At 31.9% G+C, this 25,060-nt stretch overlaps 1 protein-coding gene across 12 annotated transcripts in view; it reads left to right on the forward strand.

Annotated features, from left to right (window-relative positions):
• TfAP-2 (transcription factor AP-2) overlaps window positions 1–25,060 on the forward strand; it is a 416,024-nt gene that overhangs the window by 328,623 nt on the left and 62,341 nt on the right. For 11 of the 12 annotated variants that reach the window (XR_001095047.2, XM_076538529.1, XM_076538526.1 and 8 more), the window contains 2 exons: window positions 2–214; window positions 898–949. Coding sequence is in view for 11 of the 12 variants with exons in the window: in XM_076538529.1 (XP_076394644.1) it covers window positions 2–214; window positions 898–949 (265 nt within the window). In the remaining variant the exon portion in view is untranslated. The remainder of the gene's footprint in view (window position 1; window positions 215–897; window positions 950–25,060) is intronic. The other variant, XM_012279636.2, reaches the window with a different exon arrangement.

Genomic DNA, 25,060 nt, shown 5'->3' on the forward strand with positions numbered 1-25,060 from the left:
GACGAACATGCACGCGTCGTTTCCATACGACGGTGGCCGTAGCAGCGGCGGAGGCGGCGGCGGCGGTGGTGGTGGAGGAGGTGGCGGTGGCGGACGGGGTGTCGAATACGGCGCCGTCCGGCGTCCCGACGCCCTTCTGCCACCTCCAGGCCTCGACCAAACCGACCTCGTTCTCCACAGCAGCCTCGTAGACGACCCCCAGGTGAGCGACGATGTACGTAATCGCAAACGCATTTTCTCTATTACCATTCTGTCTATTGATTCATGCAATACGAACATTCAATTAACCGAAAGGGTTGTGATCATGCGTAGTTGTGAAGTTTATATTATATGTATTATTACGGGGAAACGGAAAGTAATGTTTCTGCGCGTGTCAACGTTTGTCATTTATTAACTGATTTTTCAATTTCGTATCTAAAACGTTTTAAGGTTGTTTACTTGTAAATAATTAAATCTTCAATTTTTATTTACAATTCTATGTAAAAAAATTTTTAAATTATTTGTTTGAATTTATTGTAAAAAAGGACATTACTCTTTGGTCTCTTTAAGGTTTTCTTGCAAGTTTAATTCGTTAACTCTTTGCTTCGTAACTTCGAGTCTAATTCTACAAAATGTATTAAATAAAAGAAAATTTTGAAGTTGCAACAATAATTTCATATATTATCTTACAATTACAAAAATGCGTAAGGAACTGAACAAATACTCAATAAAAAATAATTAGTAAATGTAGCAATAAGACGTTATAAAGCAAAGGGTTAATTAAATTTCGGAATAGTTAATTTCATTTATTAATCAGTTCATTTTATTCATAACTTTCAAATCATTCATCGGATCTCAAAATACCATTACACTTTTAATATACGTTCATATTAATATTCTCTATCTGCCTCATTTCAGAACACAAACGTAGACGATGGAGGGTTCATGAACGATCTGCCTCTTCTGAAAAGTAAGTAACCTCTCGTATGTTAAAAACAAACACCATTTCACCTTTAATCATCTAAAATTGTTCCACCTCTGAAAAGAAGAAACTTCGCATTTCTTACTGTTTGTTCAAAATGCACTCCCAAGTTTTCTCCCGTGTGATTCCAAGAAAGTGTGTTGAAAAATTCACATTCTCCAGTATAATTTAACTTTAAATTACTTTCAATCGAGTATCTTATCAACGGTACTTTGCTATCAACATTGTACGTAAATTACACTGTAAACTACATTAACGTACCGAAAGAAGACGAAGGAAATGTGGATACATGTCCCGATTGCTGCATAATACTGATATTATATTGGAAAGCACCATCTTCAACAGGTAGCACGTGTGCTCAAAAACTTCGGACTTCTGATACACATCGTTTACTCAAAGGTTAAACGGCATTTACGATATATCGAAATATCCTCTATCTGCACCTGTACATTTACACAATCTTTCCAAACTGCGAATGCTTCCTGATTTCGATATCCTCAACTCTTCTTGCGATTTTGTAATTATGTCCCGTCGAGTATCGAAACGTCGCCATTTCGGTGCTCTTTTGAAGCGAGAGGAGAGAAAAAAGTCTGCTGACGACTTTTATCACCGAAAGCACTTTGAAGTATCTCCACCGTTTCGGATGCTACTTTCTTCAGATTAAAACAGAACATTATGCATATTCTTTGCTTCATGCGCTGTAATTACTACGTATTGTAGATTCCACGCATTGTAATTGCCACGCACTATAATTTTGATCCGTTGTAATTACCACGCATAGTATTTGCCATGTATGGTATTTCTATGCTTTTTAATTGCCAGTTGTATCTGTAACACGCTGTATTTTCCAGGCATTGTAATTAGTATACTTTGTTATTGTCACATGACTTAATTAAGCACGCCTTGTAATTACTACATATTCTAATTACACACGTGTTGTAATTGCTACACGAATGAAGTTCCACTCGTTGTATTTATGACTCGTTCTAATTATCACGCGCTGTAATCGCTACACATCCTTATCACGCGTTGTAACTGCTATACGTCCTAATTATCACGCGTTGTAATTACTACACATCCCCATTACCATGCATTGTTATTGCCACATATTCTAATTACACACGTGTTGTAATTGCTACACGAATGATGTTCCACGCGTTGTATTTACGACTCGTCCTAATTATCACGCGTTGTAATTGCTACACATCCTTATCACGCGTTGTAACTGCTATACGTCCTAATTATCACGCGTTGTAATTACTACAGATCCCCATTACCATGCGTTGTTATTACCACATATTCTAATTACACACGTGTTGTAATTGTTACACGAATGAAGTTCCACTCGTTGTATTTATGACTCGTTCTAATTATCACGCGTTGTAATTGCTACACATCCCCATTATCATGCGTTGTTATTGCCACACGTTCTAATTACACACGTGCTGTAATTGTTATACATGTGAAATTCCACGCGTTGTACATGTCTTTATCACGCATTATAATTACATCACAACCTAATTATAACGCGTTCTAATTACAGCACGACCTAATTATTACAAGTTTAAATTACAATAGATCTTCATTACCACGCGTTATAATTATCACATATTCTAATTACCCCATATGTATCTTGGCGCATTTATGTTTATTACATATTAAATTTCTACACTTAATACGACCACACATTGCATTCTCGCTCATCATATTCCCCCACGTCGTATTTATAAACATTACAACGCACTGTATTTATGATACTATATTTTCCACGTGCTATAATTATTACGCGTTATAATTGCAGTATGTCGTAACTACCCCATATTGTAATTGTCACACACTGTAATTGTCGCGCGTTATATTGCCATCTATCACATCTCTATGCATGCGATTACTACGTTGCTCAACAGGAAATAACACAGAAACGCAGTCTGAATTTTCAAACTTAATTTTCTCGAAAACTATGCAAGATATTGAAAAGTTTAATAACACATCTTTTTCTCGTTTTTTTTTTTTCAGAAAAAATTACTTGATATACTCTTTTATATGTTTTTCGACCTATACATCCAAGAAACACCAAATTAATTATAATTACATTATACTATAATTACAAAATATGAAATACTTTTATGAGGCTCCTTAAAATGCAATTAATGCATGAACTGTAACGAAAATCATTATGTAATATAATGTATTATACTATACATAACATGTAACATGAAATTTAATGCAAAATAAGACGTTCACGTTTTAAAATTGTTAAACAAACTTGAATTCTGTTGCGTATTCGAATTCCGACCTATTCAAATAAAAATATGTATGATTATTTATAAATGATAATATAAATGAGTAATATCATGTATTATACTATGTAAATATGTAAAATAAATTTATATGGAAGGTGAAGTGGGGTAAGTGCAGACTGGTTTTTGTAAAGTTGGTATTTAAACGTAAGTATTTTCAGTCTGCTATGTAAATACTGAAACGCTGTCGATATCGACAACGCTTTGCACAATTACTACTATTTAATTAATATTAACCAGGACCTTAATTTTCCTCGTACATTTTGATTTTGATAGGAAATTGTTTAAAATGTCAACTACTCTGCACTTTCCCCGAAAATGGAGTAAGAGTGTAACTTGAAGTTAAATACTTTGAAACTTTATTTCATGTGCAATGGGGCAAGAGCAGAATTATTAACAAATCTGCTATATAATGCTGTTTACTGAATTATGCAAGTACTCTATACTGCAAACAAGTACTCTTAGCTGAAATATAAAAGGGGACATAGTGAAACAAAAGAAGGAAACAAACATACTAAATGGAGAAATTTCGCTCATATTGTAATAAAAATAGCCTGTATACGCACTTGCCCAGTTTAGGAACTTACCCCACTTTACCTTATTGTGAATTAATAAATCCTTGATTATGCATATTATAATTGCTGCTAAACTCCAGTCTCGATTGTACTGCGAATATAATTTTGATTTGTTGGATCTGAAGTGCAATGTGCGACACGAGTGTGACACCATATTATAAGTCAAAAGGTTAAAAATGCGCCAGTAATTGCAAGGTTTAGTAGCACATCTTTTTCCCGTTTTTTCCACAAAAAAATACTTGGCGTAAGTGTTTACCTGTTTTTCGGTCTATAGAAGCAAAAGAGGGTTATAATCGTAAACTCGTCTGATCATTGATACTAGATAACGTATTAGCGATAGGATGTTTTACACGAGACAGGGAGGCGCGAACCGGCGTAATCTCTCCGTGAAAACTGTCGAAGGAGCGCAACCGGAAATATAAAGTAGCCACGTCGAGAACTTGTCACTTTTAATTAGAATTTATCTCCCTCTAGGTCGTATCGACTGCTCCTTCACGAACGGAGCCTGAATTTTAAACCGCGGCCGAAAGGTAAAAAGACGGAGATGGCCTTCGTAAGGCTTTAACGGGTTGTAATTGAACATGGAAAAAATGAATCGTGAGCGGAGATCGTTGAAATCACTGACCGATTTCTCGTGAAATCGTACGACAAATGTTATAGCTTGTGTCCAAAAAGTTGTTAGTGATTTTAGTGATTCGTATCGATTGCTTTAATGGTAACAGTATTGGTTAAAGATGAGTATTGAGAAGTGTACTCATTCATTGTGGTTTCATCAGTCGAGTAATAATTTTTAAGCATCCCTTTTCATTGACAAATTCTAAATTATTTGTATTAATTTTTCGAACGATGACACTACGATTTTTAGAAAATTATTGTTAAATTTTATTATAATAAAGATTGCCTCAAACATTTTACCATGTTGACTTGTAGTGGAGCAGTTGAAAATTTTGAGCAAATTTTGTAAAATAATTTTACAATATTTTATTATATTTATTCTTCTTTTAAATATTTTGTTATTTTATTTCCCATAGTTTCAAATCATGTTTATTGTACATATTATAACTCCATAGTCAATATGAGTTAATATAAATTTTATTTATTTTTATTGTTGATAATGTCCCTATTTTTTGTACAGCTTAGTGATACACATTAAGTTATGAATATTAGTGGAAAATGAATATCTCCAACTGTTAATAACTACTTCTTTTTACATAAAAACTGATAAAATAACTAATATACCTACATATGTACAAGTACAAATGTCTAAAAAAACTTGTGTGAGAACTTGAAAAATATCTACTCTCAAAAGTTTAAACTAACATGAATTTTGCACACGTGATTTACGCTGATTTACCACACCAGAAATAATCTATGAACTCCGCAACTACGTCAACCTTATTACCCTGAAGTTTTCGTAATTTATCGCGTCGGAAAATTGATTTCTCGTTTTCCAATGACCAGCAAAAAGTTGGACAGTACCGAGCTAGGTAAAAGCCGATACGTCATCGGTCTAATTAGGGCTTTATCTCGAAGCCGACTGAAAATCGCAAACCGATAGTGGGTCGTACTTTCACATCAATCTTGTTAGAGATTGAACTATGATAAATCATTTAAGATGTGGGTATATTATCTGTACACTTTGACAAGGGTCTCTTGCTTCTGTCAGAAATATCAATTTGATTATGAGTTACGAATAACATATTCCAAATATTTTTTAGTTATATCGCATACAGGACCTATGAAATTGTTTTCTATAACTGCCAATCATTAAGAATGCTACTAAAAGATTTTTATAGTCTTTTTTATTATACTTCAAGCTTGAAACTGATGCGCTATGAGTGTTATTTTACGGTACTTTTATGTCGTCAAATTTGTTTGGCTTTCTATTTTCGAAATCTTCTAATTTCGAAATCTTCGTGTAGAAAGAATATAAAGATAAGCAAGTTTATGTATGCTGTACCATTACGCAAAAACTATTAAATATTTCTTCATGAAATTTTTCACTGAAGATCTGATAAGGTAGATGGTTTTAGGACAGGTTTGTGATGATCAAAAAGTACATTTTCTCATTTCTCCATAACATTTTCTTCCATAATAAAATGTGTTTAAAAAACCGAAGTGCAATAGCTAAAATTGCGAAAGGTCCCTAAATAATTACCAATTAAAATTACAGTCTCTTTTGATGATACACCTTGTACATTTTAATGTAGGTTCGCAAATGATTAACTCGAATAGGATAAAACCACACAGGTGGACAGCCCAATAGGCGCGATTACGTAATGGTGAACTAGTTATCCGACAAGGAGGATGAACCTCCGTGTAAGATCGCAATAATGGTTATGCTATAAAGGAAACTTGTGCTTCGATTCTCTCGATTGTACGCGATAGTCGCGAGAACGTAACGCGGCCAGTTCGATGTGTTGCGAAAGTGTCACACTCGCTTAGTCGTCCCAATAGACGGATTTTATCCGTACACGTTTTCCTTTTGCATTGCAACGTCGAATGAAGGAATCCGAAGCTGCAATTCTTGAAAAGAATGCGTTTTCGATGAATTAGACTTTGGATTGTGATGAACAGGGAATGTTCAGTCGGTGAGAGAAGGATTTTTTATTACCAGGGTATTTCTAAATCTTTGCGATCATCGTTTTTTTTTTCGTTGGGGCTAGTATGTAATTGCTACACATGTGAAGTGGGATATATTAATTTACGAGATTTCAAAGGTGGTTCGTTTTAAAAATTTAGAAATATGTCAAGTTTAAAAATTCCGAAATTTTGAGGTCTTTAGGTTCACATATTTTATCTTCTGGAGTTCACATATGTCTTTCAAAATCAAAAACGAGCATTCACATACGGTTTTTTCATATAAAACCTCTTCCTATATTGTCACTAATACCTCATTACCGATTACAACATCCCCGCCCGTACTGAACAAGCTCTCTGATCATCATTATCCATTACTTGTTAATTATTATCCATTACTAGGTTAATCTGAGTTCAACAAGGTCAAAAACAATCTCCACATTCGCTCCAACTCTCACAAACTCCACCAATCACATCAAATTTTTTAAATAACGCTTCAAATTACAAACAACATTCTTTCACAAAATCACAGTGTTTGCCAAGTCTCGAATGATAGAAACAACCCTCGAATTCCTGGCTTTTCAGAACAATCGACACAATGGCAGAAAAGGTACCGGTCACGATACGGCTAAATAGGTTCTGGGAGCGGTAGAGGTGCGAAGAAGAAATAAAACTAGAGTGGATGCCCGCGGGCAGATCGGATTTCGCTCATTGTCATTGTAATTTCTTGACGGGGTGCAGTTTTCGGGGCGTTACACACCACCGGGGGTATTATCTACAGATGGCTGTTTGTTCGAATGTCACCGTGGGTTATTATATGCCTCGTTACTTGCCCTCTGACGGCTTATTTGGCCAGTTTTTCTCTCCTTTCGATTTTTCGCTGTGTCGCTTTTGTGACACTGTTTCGAGGGACGTATCCGACGTTGTCGAATTCAGAAAGGTGTAGCCAACGCGTGTTCATTTTGGCGCGACTTCTTTTCTTCTTTGCGACACGTGAGATTCTTTCTTGTTCTTTTAACGTTTCGAACGTGGTTGAATTTTCTGTTAATACTAGAAATAGAAGATATTTCTGGTAACCAGTCAAAATGGCGGGTCTTGACACTAGATTCATGGATAGTTACAAGTTATTTTTCGAGTGAAATTAAATAAATAAAGAATATTTGAACTCTTTGAAACACAGTATGTGAACTCTCTCATTAAATGATTAATCTTAGTAATAATTACATATACTTTGATAATAATTTCAAAATAATTTCTGTAATTTAAAATAAAAATCTAAGTCCGCCATTTTTACGAGTTCCATTTTAATTTCAAGAAATATGTAGTAAGAGTGACAAAACATTAAATAATTACATTTTGTATATTATAGTGTTCAACCTATATTTAAGTATTCAATCTTTATTTTCATTTACATGTATTATTCTAACAAAATGTACAATATATTAAAGTGTAAAAATAATGTATTATATGAATGCAATAATCTCCGTATTTTTTACTAAAACTTTTAATAAATCGATTCTCCGAATGTCACATAACGAACACTGTCAAATTAAACCTTTGCCATACTTCGTCAAGTCTTGAGACGTAACGCACTCGCATTTTGGGTGTAATAAATCTTACTGGAATTTTTAATACGATTCAATTTGGTGTTCAATTATAATTTGCTTTAGTCAAAGTTTGCCGACTACAAAACTGACGTAACATTTCAACTTTCTTTATTTGGTTTAATAGTGTAGCTGTGGTTAGTTAGGTCTAACTGACGCACCCGACAAATAAATCATAGTGAATAGGTTAACACGTTTAAGTGTGAGGCATTTGGAATTGATAAATGATAGTACTAATTCCCTAGTTAATTATTAATATAATATAATACAGTTAATTATTCTTTTATTAACACGACTATTTCATGTTTTATGTTTATTGATTATTTCTTTCAAGTGTTTAACATGCAAGGCGGTTAGCAGTCAAGTAATCAAAATGGCCGAGTAATCAAAATTGCCGACGCACGAGACATAAGGCAAGGGTTTAATAAAAGTTAATCAGGTTATTTTTGAACATATAAGTCAGTCTTTTGCTTTCTAATTTAATATATTTTCTTTAAAATCTTGAAGCACAGTTTTAGTTATATTTTCACATAAGTATTAATATTGAATTATTTTAATATTTAATTTGAATTATTGTAAATGTCATTTCACCCGCATTCTTGTGGAATCATCCCGTCACTGTTGGAATATCGAGTCGATCGGCAACAGAAACGACAAATACACACGTCCACGATGCATCGTACATGTTTCATTTCTCGGAAGCCGGTTATACAATTACTTGCAGCTTACCTTGGCTCCTTCGTCACTCCTCGACGTGCTCCAGTTTAGCGGTTTAACTTTGCTCGAAGGTATTCGAACGAAATAAATCTTTCTCCGGACTTTTATCTCCTCCGGAAGCAAAAAATTTCGAAAATTAATACCTTTATCACTTACTCCAGAAAGTTTATAAATATTACTCTGTCCAATTAGGCAATGACATGCTTCGAAATTTAAAAATTTCGGAACTGGTGTTTATATTCGATTCATGATGTTATAGGTATTCACTTTTTATAAATTATGTAATATTATGAAATTTTGTAAAATTTGATATCAATATTTTGATTTAAATGATATTATTTCCACTGTTAAATTTTTTTTTACTTAAAAAAGAAGATGTTTGAGTTTACAGACTGATTCTATACTTATTAAGACAACGTCTTCGTGAAATTACTATACATATAATATTCTTTATGAAGTTACTATATATAATTCTTTAGGAAGTTACTGTGTAATATTCTTCAAGAATTTACTGTATAATATTTTTCAAGAAGTTATTATAAAACGTTATTTAAGAAAATACTAATATACCCTTACTATAATATCCTTCAAGTGTATAACATTCTTTAAGAAGTTACTGTTTAATATTATTATGACAATACTGTATAAAATACTCTTCAAGAAGTTACTACAAGCTATTCGTCTTTTTTTATAAGTAAACATGTCGTCATTACAAGTAGTAACATAACTTTATAGTATAATATTATTCATAAATTTGTGTTCTTCATATCTTCAAAAATCGTTTCCCTTTAACACTCAACAACTAGAATAAATACAACAAATTTTATAAAATCATGCTAGTTTTAATAAAAAATAAAAGTGAATGCTATTAAATATTACCATTAAAATTAAACATGAATACAAAAAGAATAAAAGATCTCCATTCAAAATAGTAAAAGAAACCAGTAATTTACTAAAGGTTGATAAATGAAATGCAGACTGTTGATTCGTTCACATTTGATGACTAGATGCGTATAACTGCGTTGAAAATGACTATGAATTGTACGTTCGTGTTGCAACCTATAATCTGTCATCTGTTGACATCTGTGTCGCTCTTCGTGCAGATTCCCCCTTTTATATCAGAATAAAAATGTTATGAGTTTAGCTCAGTTATTGAAGTAGCAGAGACGACTGATATTTTTGCCTTCTCAACAAGTTGCAAATAGAACACGTATGAAAGTTACGTATTTAGAAAATTGAATATTTTCATCCTTTAACTGCGCGTAGTCTTTTACTATTTTTTAAAAATAAGTTTTAATTTAATTTTAACTAATTTGAGTAATTTTGTAATTTAAAAAATTGAGAAGTTTTGGGAATTAGGAATCTTATAGGTTTGACAGAATTTTGAAATTTTGAAATTTTGGAAATTATTCATGTTTAGATTTAGAAATTTGGGAACTTGCAAATTTGGAATTTTAGAAGTTTTGGATATTTGGAAATTTGATAATTTAGAGATTTAGTGATTTGGTGATTTGGTGATTTGGTGATTTGGTGATTTGGTGATTTGGTGATTCGGTGATTCGGTGATTCGGTGATTTGGTGACTCGGTGATTTAGTGATTCGGTGATTTGGCGATTTAGTGATTTAGTGATTCGAAAATATAGAAATTTGGAAATTTAGAAATTTAAAAATTTGGAAAGTTAGAAATTTGGAAATTTAAGAGGTTAGAAATTTAGAAATTTGAAAATTTGAAAATTTGAAAATTTGAAAATTTGAAATATTAGAAATTTGGAATTTTGGAACATTAGAAATTAGGAAATTTGGAAATTTGGAACATTAGAAATTAGGAAAGATTTGGAGATTTGGAGATTTGGAAATTTGGAAATCTGGAAATCTGGAAATTTAGAAATTTACAAGTTTAGAAATTTAAGTAGAAAATTAAGAAATTTACAAAATTCAATTGCACAGAAGTTTCAAATTTTCCAACCTCCAATCTACCAATTCACAAATTTACAAATTTAACATTCAAATACATAGAAATAAAAAAATTCATCATTTTAAAACATCAAAATATAAAAACAAAATTTCTTCCATTATAAAAATGTAGCATCTCTTCCATTTCAAACCAAATTACCTACTCCTGCCACAACAGAAAAGAAAGCGTTCCACAACAGTTAAATTACCACTTAACCACAAAAACAAATTTACTCAAAAGTTTTCAAACTAACAATGTCATCGATTAATCAAAGCAAAGCATCCCTTTAAATCAGTAGTTCCCATGATAAATTGTAAAACCAACTATTATCGGACTCAAACACGTATTAGAAATAATTAATCATTTTAATGAGGGCATCAAACGGTACTTCGTTTTTACTACGTTAATGATTTTTCTAATGTGCTCCGTTCATCGGATGCTCAATTAACTTTCGTCGTTACGTGACCCTTTCTCAGCCATATTACTCGTTATGCTCTTAAATTACCGGACGAACATAGTGTTTGCGGGCGTAGCCAGCTCTGACAGAGCTCGAATTCGAAAATTATGCGCATTTTACCATGTCGATCTGGCTGACTTATGGGCCGAACCGTAATTTACGGCTCACGAAACTCGGACAACGTGTATTTTCAACGTTCGAAGACTTGTCAGCCATGTTTTATTAGGAAGACATTATGTTAATACCGTTTTAATCTTCCTTTCCGACGAGTTTCATCGCACACGGAGCTTGTAGAAAAGGTCGTCGATGATTATCCTCGGTAAATTAAAATTACCTTGATGGATCGTTTGAGGAACTTGGATTTCTTAAGATTCTTGTGGTCCGTATGTTGAAAAATTTATCTTCTTTACGCCTTCGGTTCGAATTAATTTGTTTAGCATTCGTTATGGATGTGAATTTGTAGAATTCTCTTCTTATTGGTTCGTGTATGTTTTAGGGTGTTATTGAAGGTTTATATGATTTTGGAAATTAGATAAAAGGAAATTAAATGTTATGAAATTTAGATGAATTTATGTCATTTTAAAATTTTTTAATTTTCATATTTTTCAGTGATGAAATTTGCAAATCATTGTGTGTAAGTTTGTATTTGTAAATTTTCAAATATTAAAATTCCTTAATTTTCGAATTTTCAAATGCTGGAATTTCTAAATCCCCAAATCCTCAAATATGAAAATTTTCAAATGCTGGAATTTCTAAATCCCCAAATTTACAAATATGAAAATTTTCAAATCTCCAAAATTCAAAATTCCCATATTTCTAAATTTTCAAGTCACCAACCACAAAAATTCCTCAACACGAAAATCTATGAATAAGACATTATATCGAACAAAAACCAACGACCCATGATATTCCTTTCCCCAACATCAATTTTTTCTAAAAAAAAAATGTACACTGTTCGCAACCGTACTGAAACGGTTACTAATAATTTGTATACTCGTAGTATACTGACAAGATTGCGAATTTTGTATAAACAAGTTGGAATTTTATGCACATATCTTAGCAATTTAATCATATTCGAGAGCTGGTTATAGCAACAAGAACTAGTTCTCAATGAAACTATTTCTATGTATCTTTTCCTGTTGTATCATATTTGAAGCAGAACCTAATGCAATATTAATGTCCGCTTTTATATTAGAATTCTATTTTCATTATTTGCCGACACAAATGCGGCAAAAACTGTGAATTAATCATTTATGAACAATCATATTTATTTTTATTTGAATAGGTCGATATTCGAATGTGTGATAGAATTCAAGTTTGTTTAATAATTTTGTAAGTTGCATATGTTACATTGCATTAATAATCTTTACGTTACATGCTATATGTATATAAGGTGAAGTGGGGCAAGTTCGTAAACGGGGCAAGTGCATATACAGGCTATTTTTATTATAATATGAACGAAATTTCTCCATTTAGTATGTTTGTTTCCTTGTTTTGTTTCACTATATCCCCTTTTATATTTCAGCTTAGAGTACTTGTTTGCAGTATAGAGTACCTGCATAATGCAGTAAAAAGCATTATATAGCAGATTTGTTAATAATTCTGCTCTTGCCCCATTGCACATGAAATAAAGTTTCAAAGTATTTAACTTCAAGTTACGCTCTTACCCCATTTTCGGGGAAAGTGCAGAGTAGTTGACATTTTAAACAATTTCCTATCAAAATCAAAATGTACAAGGAAAATTAAGGTCCTAGTTAATATTAATTAAATAGTAGTAATTGTGCAAAGCGTTCGATATCGACAGCGTTTAGTATTTACATAGCAGACTGAAAATACTTACGTTTAAATACCAACTTTACAAAAACCAGTCTGCACTTACCCCACTTCACCTTACATATAAATTTATTTTACATATTTACATAGTATAATACATGATATTACTCATTTATATTATCATTTATAAATAATCATACATATTTTTATTTGAACAGATCGAAATTCGAATACGCAACAGAATTCAAGTGTGTTTAACAATTTTAAAACGTGAACGTGTTATTTTGCATTAAATTTCATGTTACATGTTATGTATAGTATAATATATTATATTACATAATGATTTTCGTTACAGTTCATGCGTTAATTGCATTTTAAGTAGCCTCATAAAAGTACTTCATATTTTGTAATTATAACATTTCCATTACAGTATAAATTAATTATTCCCCGACAGGTAATTAAATGCATTTATTTGGTAATTAGTTCCATAAGCTGCATTTCACAGAGTTAATTAATTACAAACATGGTTCCATTTGAATAAGGAACGATAGAATGGATCGTTGTGACAAAATGGAGAATTTTACTGATTTTCATAGGAAACTGTTTTTAGTAATTATTGGACTAGTTCAAAAATAATTGCAGATTTTCTTAGTTGAAACTAGTACTGATCTTGAAACAAATTTTAATTAATCCTTAACAGTTATACTTCATCAAAAAAACATATTCAGCACTCTGGGACGTTTAAGATCCCAGTCATTATAAATGTTTCTTACAAAGGCGTTCCTCATTATTTTAATTTAAAAAAAAATTATAAATAACCTCGTAATAATTTTAGGTTGTTTTAATAATGTTTCTTCAAGGTTAAATAAAAAATAATTCAAAGATTAAATTAAAAATAAAAAATAATAAAAAATATTATTGCTTGCAATATAGAATAAACTTCAACAATCATTGTTATACTGCATTTTAGAAAGAATTCATTTCAATTAGTTACATGTGGAATATTTTTTGGAACGTGTATTATTGTACAACTCTGAATTCGTGCTTTTCATTAATTTAATTGATAAAGTGCAGCTTACCAAGCTCATTATCAAATGAATACATTTAATTAGCTATCGCGAAATAATTAATACATCTTGTAATGGCGAACTTATTTATGTTATACTATTTTGTAACGTTATTGTACATATTAAATATTTGAATGAGGCTATTCAGAATGTAATTAACGCATACATTTTAATGGAAATTAATATAATATAATACGTTCAATTTCAAAAATTGTTAATTAGAGTTCTGCCGCATTTTTAAAATTCAATATGTGCAGATGAAAATAAAAGTGATTGCAGATGATTAAATTACTTTGTTATTATTATTTTAATATTTAGAATCTTTTTCTAAAAAAATTCATATTACTTATGGGAAATATTACATATTATTCGTATTTTATATTAGTGATGGCGTGATACGTTTCGATAAAGCAAGGTTATATAAATGGAAATGGGATTATTTAACCAATTCATTTCTTACCTTAGATTACATATTTACAATTAAAAGTTAAATATCACATTTTCAGTCTTTTAGAAAATTTTTATCTTAGAATCTTTGAAAATTTAATCTCAGTACCTCAATGACTCAGAAAACTTCATCTTAGTATCTTGATATTTTAGAAATCTTCATTTCAGTATTAGAGATCAGAATCTCAAGCAAATTCATCTCAGTATTTTAGTATTTACACAAATTTTATCTGAGAAAGCTGTGTCTCAATATCTTAATATCTTAGAAACTGCATCTCAGTATTTTAGTACCTTAGAAATCTTGATCTTAGTGAATCAGATAAATTAATTTCGGTAGCTGAATGTTTCAAATATCTTAACCTCATTATTTCAGTATCTCAGAAAACTTAATCTCAGTGATTCAGAAACTGCATTTCAATATTTCAGTATCTCAAAAACCTTCATCTCAGTATCTCAGTATTTCAGAAGACTCCATCTAAGTATTTCAATATCACAGAAAACTTAATTCCTGTATCTGGATACTTAACAAAATTTGATCTCAAAATCTCAGGAAATTTTATTTCAGCATCTCACTATTTTAGTATCTCAGAAAAGTGTATCTCAAAAATCTTCTTCTTAGTGACTCAGATAAATTAATTTCAGTACCTAAGTGTCTCCGAAAATGTGATCTCAATGTCTCAGATATCTTAACCTCAATATCAAAGCATCTCAGAAAACTTGACTTCAACATGAAAGTATCTCAGAAAACTTGACTTCAGCATAAAAGTATCACAAAAAACTTGATTTCAGCATAAAAGTATATCAGAAAACTTGACTTCAGTATCAAAGTATCTCGAAAACATGACTTCGGTATGAAAGTATCTCAGAAAACTTGACTTCGGTATGAAAGTATCTCAGAAAACTTGATTTCAGTATGAAAGTATCTCAGAAAACTTGACTTCAGTATCAAAGTATCTCGAAAACTTCACTTCAGCATAAAAGTATCTCAGAAAACTTGTCTTCAGTATCAAAGTATCTCAAAAACATGACTTCGGTATGAAAGTATCTCAGAAAACTTGACTTCGGTATGAAAGTATTTCAGAAAACTTGATTTCAGTATGAAAGTATCTCAGAAAACTTGACTTCGGTATGAAAGTATCTCAGAAAACTTGACTTCAGTATGAAAGTATCTCAGAAAACTTGTCTTCAGTATCAAAGTATCCCTGAAAATTTGACGACAATATCAAAGTACCTCAGAAAAGTTGACTTCAGTATCAAAGTATCTCAAAAACTTGACTTCAGTATGAAAGTATCTCAGAAACTTGACTTCAGCATGAAAGTATCTCAGAAAACTTGACTTCAGTATGAAAGTATCTCAAAAACTTGACTTCAGCATCAAAGTATTTCAGAAAACTTGACTTCGGTATGAAAGTATCTCAGAAAACTTGACTTCAGTATGAAAGTATCTCAAAAAACTTGACTTCAGTATGAAAGTATCTCAAAAACTTGACTTCAGCATGAAAGTATTTCAGAAAACTTGACTTCGGTATGAAAGTATCTCAGAAAACTTGACTTCAGTATGAAAGTATCTCAGAAAACTTGTCTTCAGTATCAAAGTATCTCTGAAAATTTGACGACAATATCAAAGTACCTCAGAAAAGTTGACTTCAGTATCAAAGTATCTCAAAAACTTGACTTCAGTATGAAAGTATCTCAGAAAACTTGACCACAATATCAAAGTATCTCAAAAAACTTGACTTCAGTATCAAACTACCTCAGAAATCTCGAAGCATCTCCAACAGCGAACGACGAAGCACTCGTTCGTTCGCAGCAGAACGTTCAGTAAATCGATTTCAATCGAATAAACCGAACGAAAGAGTAGTAAGAGCCATTTCACATTGTTCCGTTCGAGAGGATCTGTTAGCGTGCGACTGGATGAAGGCCACCATCTTTATGTAAGGGTAGCTAACCTCCTAAAATGAACCCCCTAATGAAATTAACGAGGACCAGTGCCGCGTTGCCCTCGGGCCAGGTGGATCCCTGCGTAGTGAAAACCCCCGGTGTGCAGGGTCGAAAAGTCACACCCCAGTCGCTGCTGGTAACCAATCAAGGTCGAGAGGTAAGTGAACTCGTTCCTACGCAGCGATTGGTTAAGCTTCCGGGGTGTTGATTGCCCAGGAAATTGTGCGTGCGCGGGACCTGCACGTGCGAAACTTCTACGAACAAGCTTAAGGCTATTCGTCTTTACAAATTGAGTGGCTTCATGCCGGTGACACGAGTTTTATTTCTGCGATTTCATGGGGTAGAGCTTTTAAGGGGCGTTCATGGTTATTGTTGCAGTAAAACGTTTTCTTCGATTGAAATTCACAAGAAGAAGTTCTTGGAACTCTTTGATAGGTGGACTAAATCCATGGTGGATTAAATCCATTAAATGGCGGACACTGTGAATTAAATTTGCTCCAGTTCCTTACAAATAAATAAGACAAGATGGTAAATAAAGGGGTAGAAAATTTAGATTTGTCAAGTTTAAAATTTTCAAATTCCGAAATTACTGTAAAATTGTAATCGTAAAATTTTGACAAATTCTCCACTTTCGCAATTTCATTTCTGAAAAACTGAAGAACATCAGTTCTTAAAACTTACAAATTAGTAAATTACGTGTTCTCGCATTGTCTGATCGACAAATTTCCAAATGTCTTTCGGTCCTTCCTAAATTTAAATCTTATAAAATTTCTAAATTTGTAAATTTTCCATTAGATCTCAAAATTGTAAATTTTTAATAAGTTTTTAAATTTACTAATACCAAAATTAAAAAATTTCTAAATTCCTGAGTTTGCAAATTCTCAGACTTGATGAGTTTTCACAAATTCAAAAACCTAGAAATTAAAAAAATTAGAATCTCTAAAAAAGAATGTAGAAATTTGATTTGCAAGTTCCCCGAATATAAAAGTTGAAAAGCGGCAATATAACGAGACTCTACTGTTCCCACTAACACAGGTTACCGCGCGAAAAGGCTGCAAGCGAAAGTAATGATACTACTTTATCCGAATAATTATTCAAACGCACGCTCATTTCGACTTTGATTGATAATCGGCCGCATAGTACCGTCCAGTAAAAAGCAGCACAAAACAAATGATCGCCTCGCGAGGGCAATTAAAACATCACATTAATCCGTTGAACATCTCGAGTGCGAGTCAGGTGTGTATACTGTAACTCATAATATTATGTATCTAAAAAACGATTCTCAAGAAGCAAAGGATGAAAGATCGCGAATACGTATCTGTAGATTGAATGCAAGAAAAGTTCGATGTCTATTTACGTAACACTGAGAATCAGCCTTGAAGAGTGAGCGATCTTTGACAAGACGGAATCTGTTGAGATTCGCAATATTTGTCAATTTGGATCGAAATAATTTGTAAATTTTGAAGAAAACTGACTTTCTAATGAGATTTCTCGGCTTTTGGCGAAAAATGAAAAATTGTGGCATATTGAATGAAGTATTTTATATTTCTACTTTAGTAGTTTATATTAAAATTTGAAAATTTGAGTATTTAGAAAATTTTGAGTTTTTGAATTTTTGAAATTTGAAATTTTGTAAATTTTTAAATTTTGGAAATATGAGACTGGAAATTTTTGAGTTTTGGAATTTTAGAATTTGAGAAATTTGGGAATTTTTGGAAATTTAAAAATTTGGGAATTTGCAATTTCGGAAATTTGAAATTTTGGAATTTGGGAATTTTTGGAATTTTGGAAATTTGGGAATTTTGGAAATTTGGGAATTTGCAATTTCGAAAATTTGAAATTTTTGAATTTTTGAATTTGGGAAATTTGGGAAATTTTGGAATTTGCAATTTCGGAAATTTAAAATTTTTGAAATTTTGGAATTTTGGAATTTTGGAATTTTGGAAATTTAAAAATTTAGAAATTTGGGAATTTGTAATTTTGGAAATTTGGGAATTTTTGGAATTTTGGAAATTTAGAAATTTGGGAATTTGCAATTTTGGAAATTTGGAATTTTGGAATTTTGGAAATTTTGGAATTTTGAAATTTTGTTATTATTTGAGAATATGTAAATTTAAAAATTTTAAAAGATGAAAATTTTTGGATTTGGGAATTTAAAAACTTATTAATATATCATTTTAAATTTAACAAATTTATATTAATAGGGCATTTTGTAATTCAAAATGATCCAAATTTAAAAATTTTTAATTTTTCAAAACTTAAAGAATTTACATATTTGAAAAAATGTACTTAAATAACATGAAATATTAAGTCATACCCGAATATACATATGTTTTCTCTTGAGATACATATCACTGGTCAGTGCAGAAGTCCGTAAACAGAACATAAACGACAGATTTATTCAAGACCATCGTACTCGACCAAATTTATATTTCATTTAATATTAACTTCGATAATATCGTATTTCAAGTACCTTATGCATCATAAGAACAGTGCGCATGCTTTTCTCCGATCTACTCCCCCAAAGAAAAAAAGAAAATCCTGAAACTCGTTTCGTAACATGGCAAAAATTCGATCGGACAGGTGATCTCGGTCTATATCGAGTAAACACGGCAACACCTGTTAACGTGAATCGAATCAGCCCGATTCGTATTAACAGCTCCTGCCAGCGTCTTAATTACAAAGTATCGAAACCGCGGCCCGATTAATTTCAGGCTCACGGTTGCTGCGTGTACCGTTGCACCCGCGGCACGGATGTATATTAATTTATCAATACACCTGTGTGTAATAAGCACGTTACGCAATCGAGCTATAAATCATAAATACGCGTTCGGCTCAACTCATTAAAATCATGGACACGATGTGCTGCATCGGGAACGAAATGATTTCTCTAAACAGCCCCGGGGCTGTAGATAATAGTGAATCGTCGTGGATCATAGATCGTCAGCTTTTTCTCTTCGAACGATGACGATTGATAAATTAACGATCACACTGGAGTAATCGTCTTTTCGAGACTTGACTTTTCAATGGCGTCGATGATTGTATTTTAACGGATGTTCTTTGCTTTTAACCCTTTGACTAAGGTGTTATGGGGATGAGGACGATTTCTGAATACCTGTCTGATATTTTATGGGGAGTAATGAAATAGGATTTGATCTCAATTCATTTGTTTCTGAACCATATTACATTTTTAAATTTCTAAATTTCTAAATTCCTTGTTTACAAATTTTTAAACTTCTGTATTTATAATTCCTTAAATTTTACAATTTCAAAATTTGCAACATTCTAAATCCCTAATTTTTCATATAGCCAAATACTGCAATCTCCAAATTCTAAAATTCTAAACTTTCAACTTCAAAGTCTCAGAATTTCTAGTTTCCAAATTTCCAAATCTCCAATTTCCCACTTTTCCAATTTCTAAATTTTCCAAATTCTCAAATCCCAAATTTTCAACTTTAAAATCTCAGAACTGCCAAAGTTCTCAAATTCTCAAATTCCCAAATCTTCAAATTCTGAAATTTCCAAATTTTCAACCTCCAAATCTCAAAATTGCCCAAGTTCTCAAGTTGCCTTTCCAAATCCCCTAATCCCCGCATATCCAAATTCTTAGATCCTATATTTTCAACTTCCAAATCTCACAATTGCCAAAATGTTCACATTTGTAAATTTCCAAATCCTCAAATTTTCAAATTTCTAATGTTTCCTTCAATTTTCCCTAATTGCCAAACATAGTGAGACTCCTGGGACGATTCGATCCGCATTTATTCGTTTTTGTCCATAAGCTACAGATCTCAGTTTTGCGACTTTTCACTTGAAATTTTGAGGGTGGTCTCACGAGACACCCTAAATTTGCTGTATTGATTTTGACTGCGATTTGACGATAGACACGTCATCGTCGATCATTGTCGCGTCGATAAAAAACCATGTCTTGATATCGTTTCCATAATTTTTGAAACATAGAACCGTCTGGTACCACGTTAAAAGCTCCATAACTCATCGTTAACGACAATACTTGGTCCTCATTAACGTCACTCCCCATGAAATCAACAATAATCTTCGGTATCGTTTTCGATAGTTTCAGACACGTTTAATCGATTGAACTTTAAAATCTCTACATCTCATTCTTGTTCCACCTAAATACAGTAGGTACTCAATTTTAAATACACATTAGAATTCGCATGACCTATAGATCCACTTACATTTCCCAAAATGTAAGATAAATGAGACATTCCTCCTCTTTCAGCCTCACTGTTTGCCAAAGCAAACTGACGTTACACGAGTGGACACGCATTGTTTGCGCACGTTTGTTGAAATCATTGGTTGTTCGTTAACTTTTATGTCTCGGTTTTAAAGGCTCGTTAATCGCATGGATTCGTGGACGTAAATAATGACAGTCGTGTTGCCGCATTATTTGCTGATGGTTGTGGACATCGTAAATATTCTTTTATTTTCCTTCTCGTTTGTCTATTTCTTCTATATTCTTTTTTTTGGTAATGATTGCTTAAATGAATTTATTATAAAATATTTTCATTCATAATATATAAAATTGTATATTAGTTTAGGTTATGTTAAATCTGTTTCGTGTATCAGGATAATGATAAATATTATGATTCATATCAGTCTAATGGTGCAATGATAGATTAAATCTTAGGTCTAAATGAGAACAAACAGATTTCAGCGATAAAATATTGCGTTACATTATGATTACATTCTATTTTAGTCACTTCCTCTTTCCATTACGATGTTATCGATGTATTGATATATCTCAACTATCAACACATCTATATCGACTATTAATAATAGCATTTCTAACTATGACAGTATTTCAATTCCATTTTGCATTCTGTGTAATTATCATTTTCAAGATTTCAAATAATCCTATTGAATATTATTTTTTAATACATACAAGAATCTACTATTTTAAAGTGAAATGCTTAATTTTAGCGGAAGTAAAATTGATTTTATAACAAGGAAACAACCTGAATGAAGAGGTAAATAATTACCACAAGTACAGTACCACGAATTAAATATTCAGTAGAAAAATGCTTACTTTAGCCAAAAACTTTTATTCATTAAATCTATGAGAATTACAAAAACATTTCAAAATTCATGTAAAATTTAATCTGTGATTTTAAATTCGTTTTATTCCAAGCTCCCAAATGTTAAAATTTTCAAATCACCGAATTCTCAAGTATGTAAATTTTCAAATCACAAATTCCCAAATCTCCAAAATTCAAAATCCCCAAATTCCTAAATTTTCAAGCTCCCAAGTGTTAAAATTTTCAAATCATCGAATTATCAAGTATGTAAATTCTCAAATTACAAATTCCCAAATCTCCAAAATTTAAAATCCCCAAATTCCTCAATTTTCAAGCTCCCAAATGTTAAAACTTTCAAATCACCGAATTCTCAAATATGTAAATTCTCAAATCTACAAATCCACAAATCCCCAAATCTCCAAAATTCAAAATCCCCAAATTCCTAAATTTGCAAGCTCCCAAATGTTAAAATTTGCAAATCCCCAAATCCTCAAATATGTAAATTCTCAAATCCACAAATCCCAAAATCTCCAAAATTCAAAATCCCCGTATTTTTTAATTCTCAACTCACCAACCATAAAAATTTCTAAACACGAAAATCTATAAATAAGACATCGTATCAAACAAAAACCAACGACCCACAATTACAATTTAGTCTGTCATTATTAAACTCGTTCTATTCCTCCTCTTAAAACCGAACGAAACCAAATAGAACTTGTTAGATTGTCAATGCGATATTTTGCATGTTACTTTTACCATCTTACACCTTGATACGATTATTTCATAAGATAGGTCTAAACGTGACACAGATCAGAACAACGTTTCATTTGGAGCAAGGTAGATGCTGTTCGGATAAGAAAGAAGTGTAACTGGGAACGAGATACGCTTAGACGTGAAAGTAACCGGATTCACAGATGTCTTTCTTTCTTCTGTTGCACGATTTTGTAATCGGAAAAACCGCGACTGTCTCTTCCGGTCATTAGCCGTTTAAAATGATAATTGGCGATTGGTATGAACTCTTTTTACTATTCGCTTGTTACATATCAAACACTGGATTTCGAGACATATATAGTCGGGCACGAATCGATTACATAAAAATATTGGAAAATTACGCGGTTAACTTGTACACTTGGTATTTAAGGTTCGATAGAAATGCACAAGTTCGATAGATTGCACAAATATTTCATGGATATTTTTAATATAAATTCTTTGGTTTTTATTGTAGTGAACAGTGAATAAATCGTTTTATGTTTTGACTCAACTCATTACAAAATATTAAACTTCCAATCGTTTGTGTGTTAAAATGATACAAAAATTTATTATTTATTCAATTCTGAAGAATTATAGTTCATACTTTAGAATAGAATCGAATACTATTTTGAAATATAATAAAATAATATTTTAGGATAGAATAGAATTCTATTCTAGAAGCCTTATGTTTATAGAATAGAAGATCATGCTTATAAAATAATATTCCATACTTTTACATTATTATTGTTGAAGGCGGGGAGATCCGTGGTCGAATAAAGTGTCGTAATTAATTATATATTGAATGATTAAACTATTTATTCAAGAACGATTACAAAAATGCACAATTAAAATACATGAAGAAAATCAGAGAACAAAATTGAAACGAAACATGCGAGTGTTAAAAGAAATAATTAATGGTGATTAATACCGTTAGATGGAGACAAATGTAAAAGTTAATTCGTGTATCGCTGTTATCACCAATAATTGTATGCTGAACATCAATAATTTCATAGTCAAATGAAATTTATTACCTTCATAATAAAATAGAATAATTCCTTTGTTGCAAGTAATAATTGAAAACTATACATTATTGATTTGGATATGTCTCCACACTAAGCGCGTCAAGCACCTGCTTAACCGGGCGTTGAAATCACCAGCACTGCACGATGTGACGTAACGAAACGCGACGTCGAAACTTTAACTAAACATAGAAGATTTCGTTTATAGCACATCATATTAATCTCGGACATGTTTTTGATTCGTAAAAAATTTTTGAAGTGCAATTTTAGCAAGTGCAATTCGACCAATTGTTAAATTCATACGTCACCCAAAATGCAATAAAGTTGACAAGTGCACGAATTTTTAAATATCTGAATTCTCAAATTTTTAAACTTTCAAATCTCCCATTTACAAATTCCCAAATTCTCAAGTTTTTAAGCTTGCAAATGTCCAATTTACAAATTCCCAAATTCTCAAGTTTTTAAGCTTGCAAATGTCCAATTTACAAATTCCCAAATCCTCAAATTTAAAAACTTGCAAATCTACAATTTATAGATTCCCAAATTCCCAAGTTTTTAAACTTTCAAATGTCCAATTTACAAATCCCCAAATTTTCAAATTTTTAAACTTTCAAATGTCCAATTTCCAAACTCCCAAATTCTCAAATTTAAAAACTTGCAAATCTCCAATTTATAAATTCCCAAATTCTCAAATTTAAAAATTTAAAAATCTCCATTTTCCAAACTTCAAAATTCCCATATTTCCAACCTCCCAAATTTCCTAATCCCCAAACTGTAAATCTGTCAAATTTCAACTTCCCACATTTACAATTTCCTCAAAACTCAAATTTCCAAATTCATAATTATCCAAAAGCCCAAATGTTCAACCACATAATTTTCCAAAAGTCTATAATTTCCAAAGACTATCTTTGTTCACTTTCCAAAGATTATGAATAAGGATAATAATTATAGTTCTAACGATAATAACAATAGTAATATGGGTAATGATATTCGCTATTTTAATAATAATAATAATAATAATAATAATAGTAATAATAATAGTAATAAGGATAGAAAAGAAATAGTTCTAACGATAATAACAATAGTAATGTGAGAAATAATATACGTTATATTGATAATTATAAGAGTAGTAAGGATAATAATAACAGTTCTAAAGATTATCAAATCACAAATGCTGAACCGTTACATTCTTCAATTTCCACCACGTCAAATCCCCAAAAGTGTCCAAAATCATCTACTTCAAGAATGTCGAAAATTCCAAATTCATCCAACCCAATATTATAACACCGTAAGTGAAATAAATATTTATGAGATCATCGCGTGGAGTCCGTGCATCTTAAACTCGCGTTTCCTTCCAGACGCGACATTCAAATTAAGCGCCATTGTCACGAACTTCCTGCTAATAACTTCCACGAAATGCGCTCGGAGATGTTTGTCCGTGCATTCTTTACAAATTACCGGAGATTTGCCTTCTGTCCCATCGACGGGATAGGAAACTTGCACCTGTGTGCCTATGTATACGTATAACTACAGTTTGACCGGCAAAGTAGCTTCATCGATAGCCACCATGTTCCGGTCGTTGTGCTCCCGTTGCTTCAACCGTTTCCGCTGGAATGAAAATTGCACCCTTCGCTCGAACCACGATCGCTATTAGCCACTGCGAATACGTGTATAAAGGTGCTACCGAACTGGCAATCTCCTGTTCCGTACGTGCTCCATCTTTGCTGGTTCTCTTCCGTTCGGAAGTGATTTAGTTTATTAGAACCTAGATATTACATCGAAAAGATTAAACCTCGATACAAGTTTTTAGCGATAATTTAACAATAATTTAATATTTTTTGCTCCTTCATTTGTAGTCTCAAATAAATTCTTTACC

This window comes from Megachile rotundata, chromosome 12 (assembly GCF_050947335.1).
Source record: "Megachile rotundata isolate GNS110a chromosome 12, iyMegRotu1, whole genome shotgun sequence".
In the NCBI taxonomy this organism is placed as follows: Eukaryota; Metazoa; Arthropoda; class Insecta; order Hymenoptera; family Megachilidae; genus Megachile; species Megachile rotundata.